The 24,643-nt window shown below is 41.8% G+C and overlaps 1 protein-coding gene across 7 annotated transcripts in view; it reads right to left on the reverse strand.

The window, feature by feature from the left end:
- USP15 (ubiquitin specific peptidase 15) overlaps positions 1–24,643 on the reverse strand; it is a 123,085-nt gene that overhangs the window by 79,663 nt on the left and 18,779 nt on the right. For all 7 annotated transcript variants that reach the window (XM_008148737.3, XM_008148735.3, XM_054718912.1 and 4 more), the window contains exons 2-3: positions 12,681–12,808; positions 8,618–8,748 (exon numbers count right to left, since the gene is read on the reverse strand). In XM_008148737.3, the coding sequence (XP_008146959.1) occupies positions 8,618–8,748; positions 12,681–12,808 (259 nt within the window). The remainder of the gene's footprint in view (positions 1–8,617; positions 8,749–12,680; positions 12,809–24,643) is intronic.

A 24,643-nucleotide genomic window follows, 5' to 3' on the forward strand; every position in this document is an offset into this window, starting at 1 on the left:
CTTATGGCTAAGGAGTAATTCCAATTGTATACATTTACCACAACTTCTTTATCCAATCATCTATCAAAGGATTTAGGTTGTTTCAATGTCTTAGCTGCCGTGAATAATATATTTTTACAGTATATGTTTTCAAACATTTCAGATACCCTGAAGAGGAATTGCCATACTGTTTTCCATAGTGGCTGTATCAGTTTACATTCTCACCAGCAGTGTCTGAGGGTTACTTTTTCTCCACACATTATCTCCACCTCTTGTTATTTCTTGTCTTATTGATAATAGCTATTCTAACAGCTGTGAGGTGGTATCACACTGTGGTTTTGATTTGCATTTCTTTTATAGCTAATGAAGGTGAGCATCTTTTCATAAATTCTCTAAAGGCTTTTTGTGTGAACAGAGCTGTGAGGTACCACCATTAACTTTTCTGAGGTTTAATAATGAATTTTATAATCACATCCTAGGCTTCAACTTCAGACCATACTTTACCGAGAGTACCCTAAGTTTGATCTTTGCTCAAACATTTCTTAGTTTTAGCACTGTCCCTCATCTGGAGAGGCTAGAAATCTTCAAAACTAGGAAGTCTTGCCTCCTTTTTATGTAACACTAGAGGCCCGGTGCATGAATTCGTGCACCAGTAGGGTCCCTCAGCCTGACCTGCAGGATCAGGCTGAAACTGGTTCTCCATCCCTGAAAGGGTCCCAGATTGCGAGAGGGCAGAGGCCAGGCCAAGGGACCCCACTGGTGCATGATCAGGGCCGTGGAGGGATGTGGGAGGTTGGCCAGCCAGAGAAGAACCGCAGGAGGGCTCCAGGGCATGTCTAGCCTGTCTCACTCAGTCCCGGTCAGCAAGACCCCAGCAGCAAGCTAACCTACCGGTTAGAGCGTCTGTTCCCTGGTGGTCAGTGCACGTCACAGCGAGCAGTTGAGCAGCCTTAGCATATCATTAACATATTATGCTTTGATTGGTTGAACGGCTGACTGGACAACTGGACACTTAGCATATTAGGCTTTTATTATATAGGATTCCTTTATTTACCTTCTCTTTCTCTTCTCACATCTGACTATATAGTTCTCTCAATATTTTGGCTTATCATTCAGTTCATTAGACATATTTTTTTTAACCTTTCAATTTACTGCAATGTATTGCTAACCTTTCTGGCACCTTACACCAAAGACCACTTTTTTCAAGGTTTCCTCACTTTCTTTTAGGCCCTCACTGGCAACCTCCTCAATTTCTGAAATTCCACTACCAATTTATTCAAGGCTCTGTAAACTTTCATTAATACTCTTAAAAGTCCTTACAGCTTTTACCCACTGCCCGGTTCCAAAAACACCATAACATTCCAAGTTTTTTAGGCAGCACACTCCTTTAGATATCAAAATCAGTATTAGATATCTACTGCTGCATAATAAATTACCCCAACTTAGCAGCTTCACAAAGCATACATCTCAAATAGTTTCTTAGGTTAAGAATCTGGAGTAGCTTAGCTGGGTTGTTCTGGCTTGGGGTTTACATGAGATTGTTGTCAAGCTTTATGAGGCCTGGGGCGTCAACTATTTGGAAGCTCAAATGAGACTGGAGGAGTCACTTCCAGGCTTATTCATGATTGTTGGTAGGCCTCTGTTCCTCTCTTGTCCAGTGATCTCAGTTCCTTACTCTGTGAGGCCCTCCAAAGGCTGTCTTAGTATGCAGTTGAATTTCCCAGACTAAGAAATGAGAGAGCATAAGGGCATGCACACCCAGGATGTAAGCCAAGTTGTCTTTCATAACCTAATCTTTTCTTTTTTAATAAGGTATAATTGACATAAAAGATTGTTAGTTTCAAGTGTACAACATAATGATTTGATATTTGTATATATTGCCAAATGAATGCCACAATAAGTCTAGTTAACATCCGTCACCATGCATAGTTACAAAATTTTTTCTTGTGATGAGAACTTTTAAGATCTCTCTCAGCAGCTTTCAAATATGCAATACAGTGTTATTAAGTATAATCACCATACATTATATCCCCATGATTTATTTTATAACTGGAAGTTTGTTCCTTTTCACTCATTCACCTAATTTTGAAAGTGGCATGCCCTTATACATTACACTGAGTGGCCAGATTATTATAATCTCTGAACGCATAATAATCTGGCGACTCAGTGTGTGTGTGTGTGTGTGTGTGTGTGTGTGTGTGTGTGTGTTTTATTAGAGGCCTGGTGCATGAATTCATACATAGGTGGGGTCCGGCCAGCCTGGCCAGGTGGAGGGGACATGGGCGGTTGGCTGGCCTGCCTGCTGGTCGAACTCCTGGTCGAGGGGACAATTTACATATTAGCCTTTTATTATATAGGATACACTGAGTGGCCAGATTATTATGTGTTCAAAGATCATAATAATCTAGCCACTCAGTGTATATCCTCATGACTTAATTTTATAACTGGATATTTGTTCCTTTTTACCCCCTTCACCTAATCTTGAAAGTGGCATGTCATGACATCCTACATAATAAAAGGGTAATAGGCAATTGACTGAATGGCAAAATGACTGGTCACTATGACATGCACTGGCCACCAGGGGGCAGTCAATGCAGGAGCTGCCCCTGGTGGCCAATGCGCTCCCACAGGGGGAGCACTGTTCAGCCAGAAGCCCTGAGCCAGGCTCATGGCTGGCAAGCGCAGCAGCAGTGGCAGTAGCCTCTCCTGCCTCTGGGGCAGCGCTAAGGATGTCCAACTGCTGGCTTGGGATGGCAGTGCTAAGGATGTCCTAAGCCAGCAGTTGAACAGGACATCCCCCCAAGGCTCCTGGACTGTGAGAGGGCGCAGGCCGGGCTGAGAGACCCCTCTTCCCCCAGTTCATGAATGTTGTGCACCAGGCCTCTAGTCTACTATATGTTACTAGCTACCCAGACTAATACAATACCAAGACTTTGGTACAATATGGAAGGCGACTACCCAAGGATGTGGATATGAGGAGGAGGAGATGTAGACTGGGGATGTGCCCGCAACCAAGGCACATGCTCTTGACTGGAATCGAACCCGGGACCCCCCAGTCCGCAGGCTGAAACTCTTATCCACTGAGCCAAACCGGCAAGGGCCATCTGGTTGTTTTTCTTAAATTGAATGTCTAGAAATGAAACATTTTAGAGATAATCTGTGGTCCAGGAAGATGATTAAATTGTTTCTGGATAACAGGTAGGGGTATTACCAGCCCTATATTCCAATCAGAGACTAGTAAAAGTCAAAGTTGGGCTTCAGACCCAAAAAAAGACCAGTCAATTCCTCAACTGAGATCCACTAGTATCAGAGTCATGTGGGACATAGTTTAAATGGAAATTCCCAGACTTACTTACTTAATTTTGGAGGAAGACACATTTTAATAAAAACTCCAGGTAATTTTATGCATACTAAAGTTTGAAAATTACTTATAGTTAAATAAATCCCAACTACCTTAATAAAAAAAATAAGTGTATGATCTCCTAGCAGACTTATTAAGCTTATTTTCTTTCTACTTGTGTAAATTTTCAGTGATTTTCTTTTTTGTTTTACTTTGCTTATCACACATCAATTTCAAAAAACTCCAACAAAACCTCTTTGAAAAAGCAATGACAATGAAGTTGTTGGTTGATCCATTTACCATTAATAACAACATTTTGTCTGTATAATATGCGACATTTATTAAGGAAAAAAAGTATACCATAAAGGTTAAAGTAATATAGTTTTAACATATTTGAAAATATTTCAGACACAGATTTTCCTTTACAACAGAAATAAAGTTCTTCTTCAGGACAGTTTTATAGCTAGTCTATCCTTCAAATGGTCAAAATAGTCAATTCTCCAGCAATACAAGTAAAATGAAAGATCTTTTTATACATATAAGGCTAACATTCCTAAAAGAGAAGAATCCTAATTTTGAAATGACTATAAGAAAAGGCTGAGTGAAATTAAGGAACTATACTTAAAGTAAATTAATTCAAAGGTACATTCACATTCTATTTAGGAAAGAAGATTCAATTGTAACCTAAGCCATAAATATACAAATGCAAATAGTTAATATAGCAATTTCATAGCATCTGTTCCAAATAAATTCAAATATGGTTTGGTTACTAGAGGTTTATACCCTTGTGTTACATAAGTCACCTTTTTAATTCTTTCAATGTAGAAAAAAGAATCCCCAAATAATTATGCTCAAAGATCCTGATTCTCCCCCAAATTTTTCCCAATGCTCCTCTCCACCCAAATACACTATCAAAAAACTGTATAATTTTGACAGATCTACTTTAAGTACTGGGTATTATTCTACTATCGGATGACTTTTTAGTTCCACAAAGTAAAGAAAATTGGTCATTTTTAATTCTTCTAGATTATAATTGTAAAAATTTAAAATGAGGAATAAGAAAGATATCTGCCTATCATCAACAAGTCAACAAACAACAAGTGCTGGCAAGGATGTGGAGAAAAAGGAACCCTTATGCACTGCTGGTGGTAATGCCGACTGGTGCAGCCACTGTGGAAACCAATATGGAGTGTTTTCAAAAAATTAAAAATGGAACTCTCATTTAACCCAGTAATTCCACTTCTAGGAATATATCCCAAGAAATCAGAAACACCATTCAGAAAGGATATATGCACCCCTTTGTTCATAGCAGCACAACTTATAATACCTAAGATTTAGAAACAGCCTAAATGCCTATTAGCAGATGAGTGGATTAAAAAACTGTGGTACATCTACACAATGAATACTACACTGCTATAAAAAAGAAAGAAATCTTACCATTCGCAACAGCATGGATGGACCTGGAGAGCAATATGCTAAGCAAAATAAGCCAGTCGGACAAAGATAAATATCACATGATCTAACTCATTTGTGGAATATAATAAACAAAAATAAATAGATCCAGAGACAGAGACGCATCGAATAGACCATCAAACCTCAGAGGGAAGGCAGGTAAGAGTTGGGGGAGAGGAGGAGGCGTGATAAAAGATCAACCAAAAAACTTGTATGCATGTATATAAGCATAACAAATGGACAGACAGTAGTGGGGGTGAGGGCATGTGCTGGGGGATGGGAGTGGCTGGGAGAGGTCAATGGGGAAAAAAGGAGATATATGTAATATTTGAAACAATAAAAAATTTAAATTAAAAAAAATTTCTTGATTGGAATGGACTCTAAAGAAATGCCACACTCAATTTTTGGGCCGGATAAGTCATTATTGGTGGTGTTCTGGCCATTTGTTTTTATTTTCTCTCTGTATGTGTAGTTAAGAAGCTTTTTGAATGGTTCCTAGAAATCAGAGTCTTCATTAAGATGGAACTTGCCAGAAAGCTCCAAAGTACAATAATCTTCATCCATATGATCTAATGTTTTGAGCCTTTGAAGTCGTTTGGGATGAAACTGGTTTAATCGAAAATGTAAAATGTGATGAAAATGTAAAAAAATTGACTTTGCTTATTTGTAAAGAATTCTATGCATATACTAAAAACAACTGAGTTTTTCACTTTAAAGAGGTGATTTTTATGGTAAGGAAAAGATATGAGCACTTTCAGGTTTTAAAAAAATCACATTGCAATGTATTTTTTCAAGTTTTACTTTCTTATTTTCTACCTAGAGACCAGGTGCACAAAATTTGTGCACGGGTGGGGGGTCCCCTCAGCCCAGCCTGAACCCTCTCCAATCCATGACCCCTTAAGGGATGTCCAACTGCCGGGATGGGGCCTAAACTGGCAGTCGGACATCCCTCTCAAAATCCTGGACCACTGGCTCCTAATTGCTCACCTGCCTGCCTGGTCACCCCTAACTGCCCCCCCCCATCCCGCCAGCTTGATCGCTCCTCACTGCCTCTGTGTGCCAGCCTGATCACCCACCACTGTCCCCCGCTGCTGGCCAGGTCGCCCCCAACTGCCCCCTCCCTGCTGGCCTGGTCACTCCAAACTGCCCCCCCTCTGCTGGCCAGGTCACCCCCAAATGCCCCCCCTGCCGGCCTAGTTGCCCCTCACTGACCCCTCTGCCAGCCGGGTCGCCGCCAACTGCACTCCCCCCCCACCCCCCCCCGCTGCTGGCCTGTTTGGCCCTAACTGCCCCTCCGCTGGCCTGGTCACCTCTTATTGCCCCCCACCCTGCTGGCCTGGTCGCCCCCAATTGCCCCCCTGCTAGCCTGGTCGCCCCATGCAGCCTGCTGTTCAGTTGTTTAGTCATCCCTCACTTACCTCCCTGCCGGCCTGGTCATAGGCAACCATCTTGTGAGGGCATGAAGGTCAATTTGCATGTTACCTCTTTATTATATAGGATTGTTTTGCCAAAAAGCAGTGCTGCACAGTGATTAAGAAAATAGGCTGCTTTAGTTTGTAAACTGATATATCTCTCTAAAAGGTCCGGAATCTCTCTTACTTCTGTTCTCATTTCCTCATCTATAAAATAGAGATAACAATCCTTCCTCACAGGGTTTTCTGTGAGGATTAATTTAGTTAATAATGTATAGTAACCCCCTCTTATCCATGGTGGATATGTTCTAGGACCTTCAGTGTATGCCTGAAACAATAACTAGTACTGAACCTACATACTAGTATACTATGTTTTTTCCTTTATATACAGACCTATAATAAAGTTTATTTATAAATCAGGCACAATAAGAGATTAACAATAACCAATATAAAATAGAACATATAACAATATAATGAAATAAATGTTATGTGAATGTGGTCTCTCTCTCTAACCCATCTGATAACTAAGACGGCTACTAAGTGATTTAACAGGCAGGTAAAAGATACAGCATGGATATGCTGGACAAAGGGATGATTCACATCCCAGCAAAAATAGAGCAAGAAGGTATGAGCCCTAGCTGGTTTGGTTCAGTGGATAGAGTGTCGGCCTGCAGACTGAAGGGTCCCAGGTTTGATTCCAACCAAGGGCACATGCCCAGGTTGGCTGGATTCCCAGTGGGGAGCATGCAGGAGGCAGATGATTGGTGATTCTCATCACTGATGTTTCTATCTCTCTCCCCCTTCCTCTCTGAAATCAATAAAAATAGAATTACAAAAAAAGGTGTGAGATTTCAACACGCTATGTAGAATGGCATGCAACTGAAAACTTATGAATTATTTAATTCTTGAATTTTTCTATTTAATATTTTTGGATAATGGTTAACTACAGGTAACTGAAACCATGTAAAGCAAAACTGTGAATAAAGAGGGTTACTTTTATGTGCTTGTAACAGTGGCTGGTATATCCTATCTAATAAAAGAGTAATATGCAAAATGACCATACCTCCGCTACACCCACAAGCCATGCCCACCAGCCAATCAGGAGAGAGTATGGAAATTAACCCAACCAAGATGGCTGCAGCCACAGAGAGAGCAGGAGGCTTGGGTTTCCCCAGCAATGAAGGAACCCAAGCTTTCCGCACACCCTGGCCAGCCTGGACTCCACTTAAGGGTACAAAGTTTCAATTATAGAAGATAAATAAGTCCCAACAAAAATGGCGGCGGCCACTGAGTTGGAGAGAGTAGGAGGCTTGAGTTGCCCCCAGCAATGGAGGAAGCCAAGTTTGCGCAGCCCTGGCCTGCTTTGGCCTCCACTCAAGGCTACAAAGTTTCAACTATATAAGATAAATAAATCCCAACAAAAATGGCTGTGGCCACGGAGCAAGCATGAGGCTTGCCTCCACTGAAGGCTACAAAGTTTCAATTATAGAGATAAATAAATCCCAGATACCAGAGCCTCCGCTTGGGTTGCTGGGGGGCGTGGCCAGCCTGCAAACCACCACAGGCCCATCACCCAGTCTGCCCCACACCCCAAGGGAACCCCACCCTGATCCGGGACACCCTTCAGGGCAAAACAGGTGGCCCCCACCCGTGCATCAGGCCTATATCCTATCTAATAAAAGAGTAATATGCAAATTTACCATCACTCCAACACACAAGATGGCTGCCCCCATGTGGTCACAAGATGGCCGCCACAAGATGGTCAGCAGGGGAGGGCAGTTGGGAGGGACCAAGTCTGCAAGGGAGCGCAGTTGGGGGTGATCAAGCCTGCAGGGGAGGGCAGTTAGGGGTGACCAGGCTGGCAGAGGAGGGAAGTTGGGGGCGACCTGGCCTGCAGGGAAGGGCAGTTGGGAAGGACCCCGGCCTGCAGGGGAGGGCAGTTAGGGGTGACCAGGCCTGTAGGGGAGGGCAGTTAGGGGCAAACAAGCTGGCAGGGGAGCAGTTACGCATCAATCAGGCTGGCAGGGGAGTGGTTAGGGGGTGATCAGGCTGGCAGGCAGAAGCAGTTAGGGGCAATCAGGAAGGCAGGAAGGCAAGCAGTTGGGAGCCAGCAGTCCTGGATTGTGAGAGGGATGTCCGACTATTTTATTATATACCAGGTAGGATCGGGCATAAACGGGCAGTCAGACATCCCTCGAGGGGTCCCAGATTGGAGAGGGTGCAAGCTGGGCTGAGGGACACACACCCGCCATGCACAAATTTCGTGCACCAGGCCTCTAGTAGTATATGATAGTTGTTATTGCACAACATACAGTAACATTTTACGGTTCTTTATCTCAAAGATAATTGACAAGGCTTCACAAGTCACTGAATTAACAATAAATTGTGAATTGTTCAGGAAAAACATTTCAAATCAGTTATTTTTAATATGTACCTTTCGTGCTATTGGTTCCTGACCTTCCATCAATGTATACCAGCTGACAAGTTTATTCCAGCCCTCAGTTGGCAACAGTATGTAATCCAATTCATCAATAAGATGCTCCTTAAGTGATTGGGCATCACCATCTGTAAAAGGAAATACAAATTCAATACATAAAAAGAAACAACAATACAGACCTCTAAACACTCTGGTTGTATACATCACAAATTACTTAAACTCATGAAAACTAATTAAAATATCTAAATAAGTTTTGAAGAAAGCTCTGAAGAGGCTCACATCTAAATCTATATATTCCAAAATAAATTGTTGCTTAAAAAAGTTCCAATGTTTAACATTAGTCAAGCAACAATGTTTAAAAAAAACATAACTTTTCTTTTATTAGTCTCTAAAAAATATAATCCTATCTAATAATAGACAAATATGCAAATTGACCACACCTTCGCTACACCCAAGTCACGCCCACCAGCCAAGCCACGCCCACCAACCAATCAGGACAACTATGCAAATTACCCTAACAAAGATGGTGGCTAATTTGCATATCAAGACAGCGTGGAAAAAAGCCAAGAGCTGCAGAAGGGAGTAAAGCTTCGAAGAACCAAGCAAGCCGGGGGGGGGGGGGGGGGGTAGGAGAAGGGAGGAGCGAAGTCAGGACTGGGGGCGAAGGCAAAAGCAGGCAGGCTGGTGGAGAAGGCGGGGTGGGCGACAAGGGAGGAGCGGAGGCGGGTTAGAGTGCAGCAGGAAATCCTATTGCAGGATTTTTCCTGCAACGGGAATGCTAGTAATGTATAATTGTTAGCCAAACGGCCTCAAAAGAGTGTTTTCCAAATATTTTCAGTATCAGAGATCCATCACATGGTAATAGTGGTCATTCTAGCATTAGCTGATGAAGGAAACTCAAAAAACAAATCAATAACCTTTCACAATGACTCCAAAGCACATGGGGCTGGAAACCACGATGGAAATCACAAGAGAGCATCCTGTGAACCAGCTCATTATTCCAGAAGGCCCATAATCTAGACTCTTCCCTAGAGCTAAAGTGGAAGTAGTTTTTCAGATGTGATTCTAATTCTATGATCCACTTTCAAAATTCTGTTTAAACTAAAAATTTAATACAGGGCAGGCCAGAGATCTTGAATTATACCTACATCACAGTCCTACTCGGAGATTCACTTATTATTATCTGGTCCTTTACATCAATTTTCAAAGTATAGACACAGAAATAGTTTATTAAGTTATAGACAACATAAAAGGGATTCTCTCATTCTGAACCAGTCTTAAATGATCAAGCATGGAAAACCAAATTGCTCTTGGTAGAATTTCAATAATAAGAACATACTATTCTTATTAGATATAAAAATATAAATTAAGCAGGAAGCAGGAAAAATGCTGAAGGGAATAAGAGAAGGTTATTTATTCTATCTAGGATCAACTAGGTCACCACAGAATCATACTGAATTTGAGAAAGTATGTTTTATATAGAGTAGAAATGGAAAATCTCTGGATTTTATAATATGGACCTCAATAGTATATGTAAATGAAGTATTACTTTTTAAACTCAATTTTTTAAAACCTTACTTGTCATTTTTAAATTCTTGATGAAAACTGAAATTTGCAACACAGTTTCAGAACATTCTGAAGATGAAAAACAACGCTATATGGGTAATGTACTATGATATATAATGCAATAGATAACCATGTTATCTCAGTCACTCCTCAAAGCAATCCTATAAAATTGGTATTTTCCTTTTAGATTCGAAAATATATTCAGCAAAATTGAGTAACTTGCCCAAGATCATATGTCCAGAAAATTGCACGTATAGTAAAAAATGTTGTTATACAAAATTCTTTTATTTCAATTAATTTTCCACTATTATGAAATATCTCCATTTTTATTAGTAAACAGATTTAGGTATTTTTAACTTGCCCAAGGTCACACAGACAGAAAATCAGTGAGACGGGATTCAAATACTTTTACTGTATCATCCATTTTCTTTCACTATAACAAAATGTTTCAAAGAAAACTTAGAAAAAAAAGTTTAAAGTTAAGACTTCAATGCTGTTTTCCACAATAATTTGAGAGTTGGAGTAAATGATTTTATTATATACCAGAATGTAAATAGTTATTTGTATCTAGTAGTCGAAATAAAATGATTATATTTAAAGAGAGAAAACACCCCTAAACACAGAATAGCTGATATTTGTTACTTTTGTGTTTACTGGTATATAATTGATATACAATAAACTGCACATATTTAAAATGTACAGTTTGATAAGTTTTGACATATCAATACCAGTGTGAAACCATCACCACTATCAAAATGATGAACATATCTGCCGGAAACTGATCATTGTCCCACTAACAGAGAGATGTGGACAGGGAATCCGGAAGGCTGGTCAACCTTAAATGCTCTGAAAGGTCGGAGCTAATCACTCATTGTTTAGTTAAGACATTGGTAGCTGAAGCAGCCTCTGTGAGTCTTATGTAAATTCTTACTGATTGGCTATTACTGGAATTTCCTGCCTAAAGGATATGAGTGTATCCCATAACCTTAATAAAAGGGATAGCAAAGCCAGAGCAGAGTGTAGTCCTCCCCCTGGAGGTGGGCTCCCACCTGGCCCCCAATATTCCCAAATTAATACTTTTGTAGTCTCTTTCATTTGTGTGCGGCCTCCTCCAGAACCCGAACTCTGAACCTGAACCCTAAAGAACTCTGAACCTGAACCTTAAACCATGTGGGACATGAAAGGGGTTCCCACACATATCCATCACCTGCAGTTTTCCTTGTAGCCTTTTGTAATCTCTCTTTTCTGTCCATCCAAGTCAACCTTCCTACTGTGAGAAAACCACTTATTTGTGCTTTGCAACTACAGACTATTTTGCATGTTCTAGAATTGTATATGAAAATTGTGTGTGCTTTCTGCTACCATAGGCATATCTGCATTTTCTAGAATCTTAGCTAAAAATACTATGTACTGTTTTATACAGCTTCGTTTATGCTGCATAATTTTCTTGAGACCCATACATGATTTTATGAATCAACGAGAGGCCTGGTGCACGGATTTGTGCACTGGTGGGGTCCCTTGGCCTGGCCTGCACCCTCTTGCAACTTGGGACCCCTAGGGGGATGTCGGACTGCCAGTTTCCACCTGATCCCCATGCACCAGGCCTCTAGTATGCATATAAGATCTTTGGTGAATCTCTTCCCACCTTCCCCTCTCCCCTTTCCCTCGGAGATTTATCAGTCTGTTCCATGTTTCCATGCTTGTGCATTGAGCATCTGCCCTAAGTGGTCAGTGTGTCATAGCGACCTGTTGACCGATCACTTAGGCTTTTATATATATATATATATATATATATATATGTAGTTCATTCCTTTTAATTGCTCAGAATTTCATTATATAGATATATCTGTTTATCCATTCAGCTGTTGATAGGCATTTTGGGTTGTTTCCAATTTTTTCTATTACAAATAATACTGCTATAAACATTTGTATACAAGTTTCCATATGAATCTATACTTTCACTTTTCTTGGATGAATGCCTAAGAATGGAATGGTTGGTTCCTATACTTAGTGTTTTAGAAAATTGCCAGACTATATCATTCCCAGAAAGTGTATTAAAGTTCCACTTGCTCCACATCCTTGTCAACACTTGGTATGGGGTCAGTCTTTTAAATTTTAATTATTTTAATACATGTATTGTGGTTTTAATCTTCATTTCTTTAATGACTAATAATGTTGAATATCTTTGCATGTGCTTTTTTGAAAACTTCTCAACATTCCCCCCAAATAATAAGGTAGCACTTTCTAACTTACATTCTTCATTTAAAGGTTTAAATAATAATAACCCTATATATCATCATAAATGAAAAACAAAATTTGTCATGATACAAGCTAATTTACAGAATAATCTGAGTTCATTATATCAAATCTACAATACAAAGAAATTTCTAGTTTATCAATTTATGTACTAATGTACACATTTCTGTGTTCCATATGTTGACTAACTATTTGAAAGAAACACCTTTAAAATTTGATTGAAAGAAGAAAATAATACCTTTGAGAAGTCCAGAGTTATCAATGGGTCCAGGATATACATTTTGATCTCCCATCTGGTATTTGTCCCAACTGTCAAAGCCAACATATTTTTTCCACTGTTTGAACCAGCGACTATCAACTAGGTACCTAAAAAAGAAAAATTGGTAAAGGAAAATCTGGAACTATAGGAACAGCACGGAAACTATTTTTGATACAGTAAACCCTCATTTTAACGAACTTTGGATTTTAATGGACAAAATTTGTGGTCTACATATCATATGTGAAAATGAATACTTTGTTAATTTTAAAATGCTTTTACCCAAGTATTGCTTATAATTAAATTAACAGGTTATTTTTATTATTAATTCACAGTTTTAAAAAATATACATTTTATTGATTTTTTACAGAGAAGAAGGGAGAGGGATAGAGTTAGAAACATTGATGAAAGAGAAACATCAATCAGCTGCCTCCTGCACACTCCCTACTGGGTATGTGCCCGCAACCAAGGTACATGCCCTTGACCGGAATCGAACCTGGGACCCTTGAGTCCACAGGCCGACGCTCTATCCACTGAGCCAAACCAGTCAGGGCTCACAGATCTTTTTAAGAAATTTTAGCGACCCGGCCATATGTTGGAAAAAAAAAAATACTGTAGCAATTTCGCTGACATAAATATTGCATATCTACAATTATAGTCTACATATTTAAATCCAAAAGTCACCGCTTATAAATGTTCGGTTAATTATTGCATCACCCTCAGTAACTGATTCTGTTGTCACCTAGCCTGATTTTCTGCAGCAGTTTGAACACATGCTGGGTGCACTAGCCCCAGCCCTGTGCATTTGTATACTGGGGTGACTGGTGAATGCATGTACTTACTAGACCTATTCATATAAATTTAAAATTACTATAATACATATAGGAAAGTTTTCTGTGAAATTAAGCTTTTCATACATACTTAATTTTAATTACACACAAGTCTACACAAGTAAAAATAGGTAAACTAATTAGTAAATTTTTTAACATATGCATTCTGAAAACCTACTTTATTATATAACACGTTTGGCTTTAATGTACAAGCCCTCACCTGAATTAGTCTGTTATACCAAGGTTTTACTATATTTCATTTTATATATATTAAAGTATGTACCTACTTAAAAGATTATTGAGAATAATTTTAATGTCACAGTATTTTAAAGAAAAATATTTCACTTGTATAAAGTATTATTTCTATTATTCTATATATCTACTATTAGATAATAAGTATCGACATACACATTTTAAAAAATTCCTTATAGCACTTTAAAAAAAATGCAAGTAATATCTCTTCATTAAAATATTTGCCAGCCGAAACCGGTTTGACTCAGTGGATAGAGCATCGGCCTGCGGACTCAAGGGTCCCAGGTTCGATTCCGGTCAAGGGCATGTACCTTGGTTGCGGGCACATCCCCAGTAGAGGTTGTGCAAGAGGCATCTGAGCGATGTTTCTCTCTCATCGATGTTTCTAACTCTCTATCCCTCTCCCTTCCTCTCTGTAAAAAAATCAATAAAATATATTTTAAAAAAATATTTGCCAGCTGAAAATTCAAATGGTAATCATAAAAATCAAAACAAATTTTTAAATATAATGTGATAAAATATAACAAGAAAAATGGTTCTTTTGCAAAAAACTTACAAATACCATCTGTTAATTACATATATTTTAGTGTATCTTTTAGGAGTAAGAAAAGCAATTATTAAAGGTTTGCAAGATTGATTATAATTATTATTATCAAAGTTTTTTTTAACTTAACAAATAATTAGTTTCTTTGCTAAAACTGTTAATAACAATTACACTGTCTCCAACTGTTTCTCATACATTAGTATAATCTACTAGGACAAGCACGATTGATATATGATTGATTTTTGTAAGTGTGACACACCAAGTATTTAACTATATTTATCTTATTTTCAAAAAATTAGATTCTCATTAGGTGACCAGTGACAGAAAAAAGTAAAATAATGGTTTTCTTAATAAAGAGAGTATAAAAAAGTCATAAGCCTAAAGAACTTTATAAATTTATTCTGACTATATTATACCTACTATGAAGTATTGCTTTGTCACTGGTTCATAATTAATTCTCTTCCAAAAACATTCCCCCCACATTTAACCAAGTTCAATCACAAACAAAATGAAAAGTGAAGGTTAACAAGACATGTAAATAAGTTTTTAGATCATCATTCTGATGTTTTTTTGCTTACTATATATAGCACTTTAAGAATGTCTGAAAATCTCTGAAGCAAATACATCAACCTACAAAACACCACTATTCTTAAAGAATATTCATCAAGTTTAATTCCTTAAAGTAGATATGAAAAAAAAAAAAGTGGATATGACAGAATTTCTATACATCAATACTCCAAACCCACTATTAGGGTTGTGCAACTAAGAGCCCCCAAATCATAAAATTTGAGATTTATGAAGGAAAAAATGTTATGAGACTAACTCATAAGAGAACCCTATTTCTAAAACAAAATAGTTTAGAGTAGCATTGAGTTTATGTTAAATTGATAATAAACAAAATTACACTAAATTGTATTTCACCCATCAAAATATTTTTACTTTCTCCTTTGAAATTTAAACAAGTGTTTCAGACATTTCATTTGCTTTCTCTGCAAAAAAATGTCACACAAAATGATCTTTCCCTTATTCCATTCATCTTCATTTCTATCATTGTTCCAATTTCACAGTGCCTTAATTAGTTTAATCCTGATATATTTTAAGGCAAGTTCCCCCAACTTATTTGTGTTGCAAATTGTCTTAACTATCTTTGGTCATCTGCTCTTCCATATGAATTTTATAAACAGCTTATCAAGTTACACACACACACACACACACACACAACAACCATCAAAAAACAGTTTAAGATTTTGATTGAAATTGTGTTAAATGTAAAGATTAACAATCTAACTATATATATAAAAGCCTAAGCGACTGAATGACTGGTTGCTATGACACGCACTGACTGCCAGGGGGCAGACACTCAATGCAGGAGCTGCCCCCTGGAGGTCAGTGCCCTCCCACAGCCAACCTCTCGCGGTCCCTCCCCTCAGTCAACCAACCTCCTGTAGTCCCTTCCCCCAGCCGGCCAACCCCCTCCAGTCTCTCCCCCTGGCAGTCTGCCAACCTCCAGTGGTCCCTCCCTGGCAAACTTCCTGTGGCCCCTCCCCCAAGTTATTCCCCCTCTCCAATCGGCCCCAATCACTGGCAAGGCCAAGGCACCTACCCATGCACGAATTCGTGCACTGGGCCTCTAGTCATATTACAATTTAAAATGCAATTTATAAAACTTACTTTAAAAACTATTAGTGTAATAGTATCAAAATTATATTTATTTAAAAGGTATTTCTAAATGATGGAGCTTTATCTCGCCAAGTATTTAATATATTCTTCCCAGTTATAGTGAAAGTTTGCACTAGGCAGTGTTCATCTGCTGCCATACATAACATGGTATCATTATGAGAGGAGACTCTCCCATTTGATGACTATTTGGCTATTTTCAACACTATCTTCAATTGCAAAGGGGCATCATACTTATATTACAGACCATCTATATCTTACTTATTGCAGTATAGAAATACGAGAGAAGTAGAAAAAATGGGAGCATCTATTACAGAAACAATGTGTAGTCTTCTTAGGTTTACTCACAAAAGACAATTATTAGATAAGTAGTCAAATTAAAGTTTAACACATTTACACAGATTTGTTGTACTGTAAAAACTCTACTCCTAATCTATGAATCTGCTAAAATCCCAATTCCTCAACTTAACCTGACAAAAGCCTAGAACAAAATCAATAGCTCACCAAGATTACAAATGAATGAACAAAGACCTGAATTTATACATTCTTAATAGCACTCTTAATCTTGGTATACAGATAAGCCCAATTTTAGCTTCTGAGTTTCTTTTTTGAATAGTTATAACTATTTGAAAGATTGCTATTTCATGACTTTTATTCTTCACAAACAGTCATAACTATTATTTCAGGATGAAAGCTAAATTCTTGACATTGCCTAACAGGACTTTTAAAATAATAATTTAATAAAGCCATAATAATTAAAATTATGCTATTTTAATAAAGTAATCAACATATAAACCAAGAAGTCAAAACCAAGTCCATTAGCAGGGCCAAAGGATACATAAGAATTCAATCTATCTATATAAAGAGGGAATATGCAAATTGACCATCACAAAGATGGTGGCGCCCGCAGCAGAGGCGGGGTTTCTGTAACCCAAGATGCCTGCGTCCACAGCAGAGGCTGAGTTTCCGTAACAAGCCTTAACGAGCAATCAGTAGGGACCTGAGCCAGCACCCCTCAGCCCTGTGGGGCTTGATAGGGGACCTCAGGCCACGCCCCCTGCCAGGCAGGGCTTGACGGGGGACCTCAAGCTGCTCCCCCTGCCCTGGGCTGGGGCCCTCAGGCCACGCTTCCCATCTCATGCCGGGGGACCTGAGACCGCGCCCCCTGTCCAGCGCACCTTGACAGGGAACTTCAGGCCACAACCCCCACAAGGCAGGGCTTGATGGGGGACCTCAAGGTGCGCCCCCAACCCAGTGCTGGGCTAGGGGACCTCAGGCCATGCCCTTGACCCTGGACTGGGGAACCTCTGACCACACCCCCCACCCAGTGGGGCTTGATGGGGGAATCTGAGACCACGCCCCCTGATCGGCAGGGCTTGATGGGGGACCTCAGGCCGTGCCACGCACCCTGGCGCCGGGCCAAGGGGGCTCAGCCACACCCCACACCCCAGCGCCGGGGGACCTGAGCTGTGCCCCCCACCCTGTGGGGCTTGACAGGGGACCTGAGGCTGTGCCCCCTGCCCGACACCGGACCAAGGGACCTGAGGCTGCGACCGCTGCCCAGTGAAGACAGGGTGGGGCCGACCGGGTCTGGACCTCACCCAATGGGAGTGGGGTCGGCTGGGTCTGGGTCTCACATGATTTTGAGGCGCCGCGTGTGGGCAGGGACTTGGCTCTGGGTCCCACAGCAAGCCCCAGATTCTAACAGGAGGAAGATTTTCATATATATTTTACTAATTTTCTTTCATCTCTGACAGTTCTATTATAGAGAAAGGGCAAATAGCAATATTAAAATATTTCCTCTAATTAATTCCCATTTAATGTACACAAATTTCGTGCACCTGGCCACTAGTATAGGATAAAGGAGGTATAATAAATTAAGGTGTCATAACTTATCAAATGGTGTTAGAGAAAATGGCTATTTGAGAGTTAATTCTGGATGGATAAACTAGCTTATTAAAGTTAATCCTATCTAATAAAAGAGTAATATGCAAATTGACAATACCTCCCCTAACCCACAAGTCACGCCCACCAGCCGATCAGGAGCGAGTATGCAAATTAACCCAACCAAGACAGCTGCGGCCACAGAGCGAGCAGGAGGCATGAGTTGCCCCCGGAGATGGAGGAAGCCAAGTTTGTGCAGCCCTGGCCTGCTTTGGCCTCCACTTAAGGCTACAAAGTTTCAATTATAGAAGATAAATAAATCCCAGATACCAGGGCCTCCCTTTGGGTCGCTGGGGGGCGTGGCCAGCCTGCAAACCACTACAGGCCCCTCACCCAGGGCGTCCCACAACAACCCCCTGTTCTGGGACACCCTTCAGAGCAAACCAGACGGCCCCCACCCGTGCACCAGGCCTCTATCCTATCTATTTCTATCCAATAAAAGAATAATATGCAAACTGACCATTACTCCAACACACAAGATGACTGCCCCATGTGAACAAAAGATGGCTGCCACAAGATAGCCAGTAGAGGAGCGCAGTTGGGAGGGACCAGGCCTGCAAGGGAGCGCAGTTGGGTGCGATCAAGCCTGCAGGGGAGGGCAGTTAGGGGTGACCAGGCTGGCAGAGGAGGGAAGTTGGGGGTGACCGGGCGTGCAGGGAAGGGCAGTTTGGGGGGGACCCAGGCCTGCATGGGAGGGCAGTTTGGGGGGACCAGGCCTGCAGGGGAAGGCAGTTAGGGGCAAATAGGCTGGCAGGGGAGCAGTTACGCATCAATCAGTCTGGCAGGGGAGTGGTTAGGGGGTGATCAGGCTGGCAGGCAGAAGCAGTTAGGGGCAATCAGAAAGGCAAGCAGGCGAGCAGTTGGGAGTCAGCAGTCCTGGATTGTGAGAGGGATGTCCGACTGCCCGTTTAGGCCCGATCCTACCAGAGTCAGCAGTCCTGGATTGTGAGAGGGATGTCCCAGATTGGAGAGGGTGCAGGCTGGGCTGAGGGACACACACACCCCCAAGCATGAATTTCGTGCACTGGGCCTTTAGTATGTTAATAATCATCCTATATAATAAAGAGTGAATATGCTAATTGACCATAACTCCATCACAAAGATGGCTGCACCCACAGCTGAGGCCAAGTTCCCATAAGGAGCCTTAACGAGCAATCAGCAGGGACCCTCCCCCACCCGGCAGGGCTTGACAGGGGCCCTCAAGGTGCGCTTCCCATCCTGGTGCTGGGCTAGGGGACCTCAAGCCGCACCCCCCGCCCCAGCACCAGGCCAGGGGACCTGAGGCTGCGCCCCCAACCCAGCGGGGCTTGATGGGGAACCTCAAGGTGCACCCCCAATGCTGGGTCAGGGGAACTCAGGCCGTGCCCCCCTGCCTGGCGGGGCTTGACTGGGGACATCAGGCCATGCCCCCAACACAGCGGGGCTTGACAGGGTATCTCAGGTTGTGTCCCCCACCTGGCGGGGCTTGATGGAGGACCTCAGGCATGCTCCACACGCTGGTCTGGGCTGGGGGACCAGGCCACGCCCCCCGTCCTGGTGCCGGGTCAGGGGACCTGAGGCTACACCACATGCCCAGCGGGGCTTGACAAGGGTGGGGCTGGCCGGGTCTGGATCTAGCCCAATGGGGGTCAGGGGCGGCCGGGTCTAGGTCTCATGCGATTTTGAGGTGCATGTGGGTGGGCGGGGACTTGACTCTGGGTCCCGTGGTGAGCCCCAGACTCTGACAGGAGGAAGGTTTTCATATGCATTTTACTAATTTTCTTTCATCTCTTACACTTTTATTATAGAGAAAGGGCAAATAGCAATATTAAATTATTTCCTCTAATTAACCCCCTTTTAATGTGCACAAATTTCTTGCACCGGGTCACTAGTATTTCTATGAATAACCATTTATTAAGCACTTAAGCTGTGTGCTAGCACTGAGCCAAAGAAGTTACTTTCATTACCTCATTTGATTCTGACAACTTTCTACACAGTGGGTCCTACTGCTTCTTTTTTACAAATATATGTGAGTATTTTTTATTTGCTACCTTTCTAGTCTCAGCTAGTACCATTTATCTTTGTGCTGAGATCTAGCTACCAGAGTATTCTTTCTGTTTCTGGACACACAATTTTCTGCCTCATGGCTCCTTCTGCCTAGAATATTCTATTGCTCTCAACACCTAGTCAATTATCACCTTATAGAGAGCCTAAATGTCACTTTTTTGGAGAATCCTTCCATAAGCTTCTATTAACTCTCGATTTGGAAAAACCTCAGATTATTATATATCGAAACTTTTTCTTACATTATAGCAATTACTTAATAACAAAATAATTAACATTTGAACTTACTCTTGTGCCAGGCACATACTTTAATATATTGGCTCATTTACTCTGTCCAAGGAGGTAGGCGTTATTAAAATTTCCTAGGCACATAGAAATTAACACCCAAGGTTACAAAGCAAGTGCCAGGCCTGTGATTAAGAAAATGTGATATTGGCATAGGGAGAAGCAAAAAAGACCAATGAAAACAGCACAAAGAAACAAAAATCAGAATCATATATGTGGAATTCTGATGTATGCCAAAAGCATCATTACCCACTAGTGGGGAAAGATCTGGCTATGTATTTGAGAAAAAATTGGAGCTCTGCCTCCCAGAATATTTTTTTTTTGTTTCTCACCAGCATATAAAAGGGCCATGTATTTCCTCCTTTCTTCCCAAACCACTTCCCATCTCCCATACTTATTTATCTACTCCCATTTTTCTGACTTGTCTTTGCAGCCAAGCTAGTCCTTCTCCAACCCTCACTTACTTTTTATTTTCTTTAAAAATCTTTATTTTTGAGATTATTACAGATGTCTCCCCTTTAATCCCCTTATTGCTCCCCCTCCCTCCCGCACTGACCTAGATCCTGCCCACCCCAGGCCTTCACCACCCTATTGTTTGTGTCCACGGGTTATGCATACTATATAAGTTCTTTGGTTAATCTCTTCCTGTTCCCACTTTCTTCCCTCTGATCTTCTTCAGTCTGTTCCATGTTTCCTTGCTTCTGGTTCTATTTTATTCATCAGTTTATTTTGTTCATTAGGTTCCTTGTTCATTTATTTTACTTTTTAGATTCAATTGTTGATATGTGTTTATTGCCATTTTATTATTCAAATTTTTACCTTTTTTCTCCTCCTCCTCCTTCTTTTTAAAGAAGACCCTACAACATTTTATGTAATACTGGTTTGGTGGTGACGAAATCCTTTTAGCTTTTTCTTGTTTGGGAAGTTCTTTACATGTCCTTCAATTCTAAATGATAGCTTTGCTCGGTAGAGTAACCTTTAGTGTATGTAGGTCCTTGCTTTTAATCACTTTGAGTATTTCTTCCCAATCCCTTCTGGCCTTAAAAGTTTCTGTTGAGAAATCAGCTGACAATCTTATGGGTCCTCCCTTGCAGGTAACTAACTGCTTTTCTCTTGCTGCTTTTAATATTCTCTCTGGCTTTAACCTTTGGCATTTTAATTATGACGTGTCTTGGTGTAGGCCTCTCTGGGTTCATTTTGTTTAGAACTTTCTGAACTTCCTGGACTTGTATGTCTATTTCTTTCATGTGGTTGGGGAAGTGTTCTGTCATTATTTTTTCAAATAGGTTTTCAATTTCTTTCTCCCTTTCTTCTCCTTCCAGCACCCCTATGATGTGAATGTTCGTATGCTTGAAGTTTTCCGATAGGCTTCTTATACAATCTTCATATGTTTTGGACTATTTTTTCTTTTTGCTCTCTGATTGGGTATTTTTTGCTTCTTCATATTTCAAATCGCTGATTTGATTATTGATGTCGTCTACTCTACACTTGATTCTCTGTAAATTATTCTTCATTTCAGTTACTGTATGCTTCATTTGTGAGTGTTCCTTTTTTATGTCATTGATATTCTAAGTTCCTTGAAGTTAATCACTAAGTTTTAAAGATATCAAGTTCCTTGAAAATTCTTATAACCATTGTTTTGAACTCTGTATATGGTAGTTTGCTTGCTTTCATTTCATTTAGTTCTGGAGATTTCTTCTATTCTTTCATTTGTGACATTTTTTTTTTTCTCTCTGCATTTTGGCTGTTTCCCTGCGTTTGTTTCTATGTATTAAGTAGAGCTGCTATGTTACCTCAAATTGGCAGAGTGGCCTTGTGTATTAGGTGTCCTGTAGAGCCCAGTGACTCAGCCTCCCGTCACCTGAGCTGGGCACTAGGTACGACCTTGCGTGGGCTGTGTGTGCACTGTCCTGTTGTAGTTGACCCTGTTTACTGATGGCATCACTGGGAGGGACTGGCCCCCAGGCCAACTGGCTGTGAGGACCAGCTGCAACTACACGGAAGAGCTGCTGTGCAGGAGCTACCCCTATGGAACAGGACTTGCTTCAGTGGGGTTTTGGAGCTATTTGAGTCTGACCCTTGAGTGTGTTACTCATGGATATGGTAGGGTTGTGATCTGGTGTAGTCTGAAGCTGACCACTGGGTAAACTGGCTCTGGGGCCTCCTGAGAGATGCAAAGTCAGCTACTTCCTTGCCCTGCCTGGGGCCACCCAGCATGAGATACAGAGTGATCTGCCACTGGCTGCTACTTATGTTGGACTTGGAGGTGCCCAGAAGAGGCCAAGCTGTGAACCAAGGCAGGCTGCTGCCAGTGCCGGGCCTGACGCCTCTTATTGAGAGGTATGAGGCATTCTGGGGCCAGCTGCTGCTTGTTTGAGAGATTTTTAAAAAGTCTCTAAGCCAGGACAGGCTATTCATATGGGAACACCACTACAGACAGCTTGGGTGGGACAGCAAATTGGGTGGGGTGGGATCTCAGGGAGTCACCAGCTACAGGGCAACAGTATGATGGAAGCTCAGATATGGCACCTGCCAGTTGTATCTTTGGCAGGAGATGTCTCAGCATAGGGACAATGACCTCTGCCAGCACTTTTAGTCTGGAAGAAAGCTGCCTCTCAGTTCTTGTCTTGATGCCAAACAATCTAGTTCCTACTCATATGGATCATTTCAAGCTGTTGCCCCAGTGCTGGAGCTCAGAGGAAGTGAATCTGAGTAAATCTGTGCACTGGCCCTTTAAGAGAAACACCTGGGACTCCAGTATCCTCCAAGTCACTCAGCCACAATTCCCACTGGTTTTTAGAGCCCAAAGTTACAGGGACTTCTCTTTCCAGCACTGGAACCCTGGGCTGAGGGGTCTGGTGTGGGACTGGCTCTTTACTCTTCACATAGACCTACCGGAGGCAAGACAGCCTTTTCAATTAACAGAACACCACACGTGGGTATCTGACCAGCCAGTTCCATGATTCTGCAAACAGCCTCTGCCCCTCCTACCAGCCTCAATGTGGTTTCTTCTCTAATTTTCTAACTGTAGTACTTCCATTCAGCCAGATTTCAGATAGTTCTGAAAGATGGTTTTTCTCTGATTTATTTGTAATTTTGATGTGCTCTGGGAGGATGTGAGTGCAAAGTTTACCTATGCTGCCATCTTGACTGGAAGAACCCTCATTTACTCTGCAACCGGGCACAGTAGGTCTTCCTACCCCAACGGGCCCTCGAAAAGGTTCTCACAAAGTCACCAACACTCACCCTAACAAATCCAAAGGATCCATAATTTTATGTACCTTATCAATATTTTTTAGAAAGTGATTCCACTTTTCTTGAGGGGAGGGATACTCCTTTCTTTTTTAAAAAAGAAACTTTCTTTTTCTCTGTTTAAATGTTAGTATTCCATAGAGCTGTTCTCTACTTTCTGCTTCTCTGACTGTTTACACACTCTCATACCAATGATTCCAAAATCTGTATTCCCGGGCTCTTACCCAAGTTCTTGAACCATATTTCCAATTCCTACTAGTCCATGTCAACTTCCATTTTTCAAACATTTAAACCTTGAGTTGCCAATCATATCCATAACACAAAATGTATTATTCTCTAGTATTTCTTTATACTAGGTGATGTCATGAGTATTTAACTTACCAAGCCAGAAACCAGAATTATCCTATACTAGAGGCCTGGTGCAAGAAATTTGTGCACGGGCGTGTGTTCCTCAGCCCAGCCTGCACCCTCTCCAATCTGGGACCCCTTGAGGACAGTCAGACATCACTCTCACAATCCAGGACTGCTGGCTCCCAAGCGCTCACCTGCCTACCTGCCTGATTGCCCCTAACCACTTCTGCCTGCCAGCCTGATTGCCACTAACTGCTCTCCCCTGCTGGCCTGGTCACCCCTAACTGCCCTCCCCTGCAGGCCTGGTCGCCCCTAACTGTCCTCCCCTGCAGGCCTGGTCACCCCCAACTGCCCTCCCCTGCAGGCCTGGTCGCCCTTAACTGTGCTCCCCTGCTGGCCCGGTCACCCCTAACTTCGCTCCCTTGCCAGCCTGGTTGCCCCTAACTGTCCTCCCCTGTCAGCTTGGTCACCCCCAACTGCCCTCTCCTGCAGGCCCGGTTGCCCCTAACTGCCCTCCCTTGCCAGCCTAGTTGCCTCTAAATGTCCTCCCCTGCCGGCTCGATTGCTCCTAATTGCCCTCCCCTGCAGGCCTGGTTGCCCCTAACTGCCCTCCCTTGCCAGCCTAGTCGCCTCTAACTGCACTCCCCTGCAGGCCTGATTGCCCCTAACTGTCCTCCTTTGCAGGCCTGGTCCCTCCCAACTGCCCTCCCCTGTTGGCCATCTTGTGGCAGCCATCTTTGACCACATGGGGGCGACCATCTTGTGTG

The sequence above is a fragment of the Eptesicus fuscus genome, chromosome 7 (assembly GCF_027574615.1).
Source record: "Eptesicus fuscus isolate TK198812 chromosome 7, DD_ASM_mEF_20220401, whole genome shotgun sequence".
Classification (NCBI taxonomy): Eukaryota; Metazoa; Chordata; class Mammalia; order Chiroptera; family Vespertilionidae; genus Eptesicus; species Eptesicus fuscus.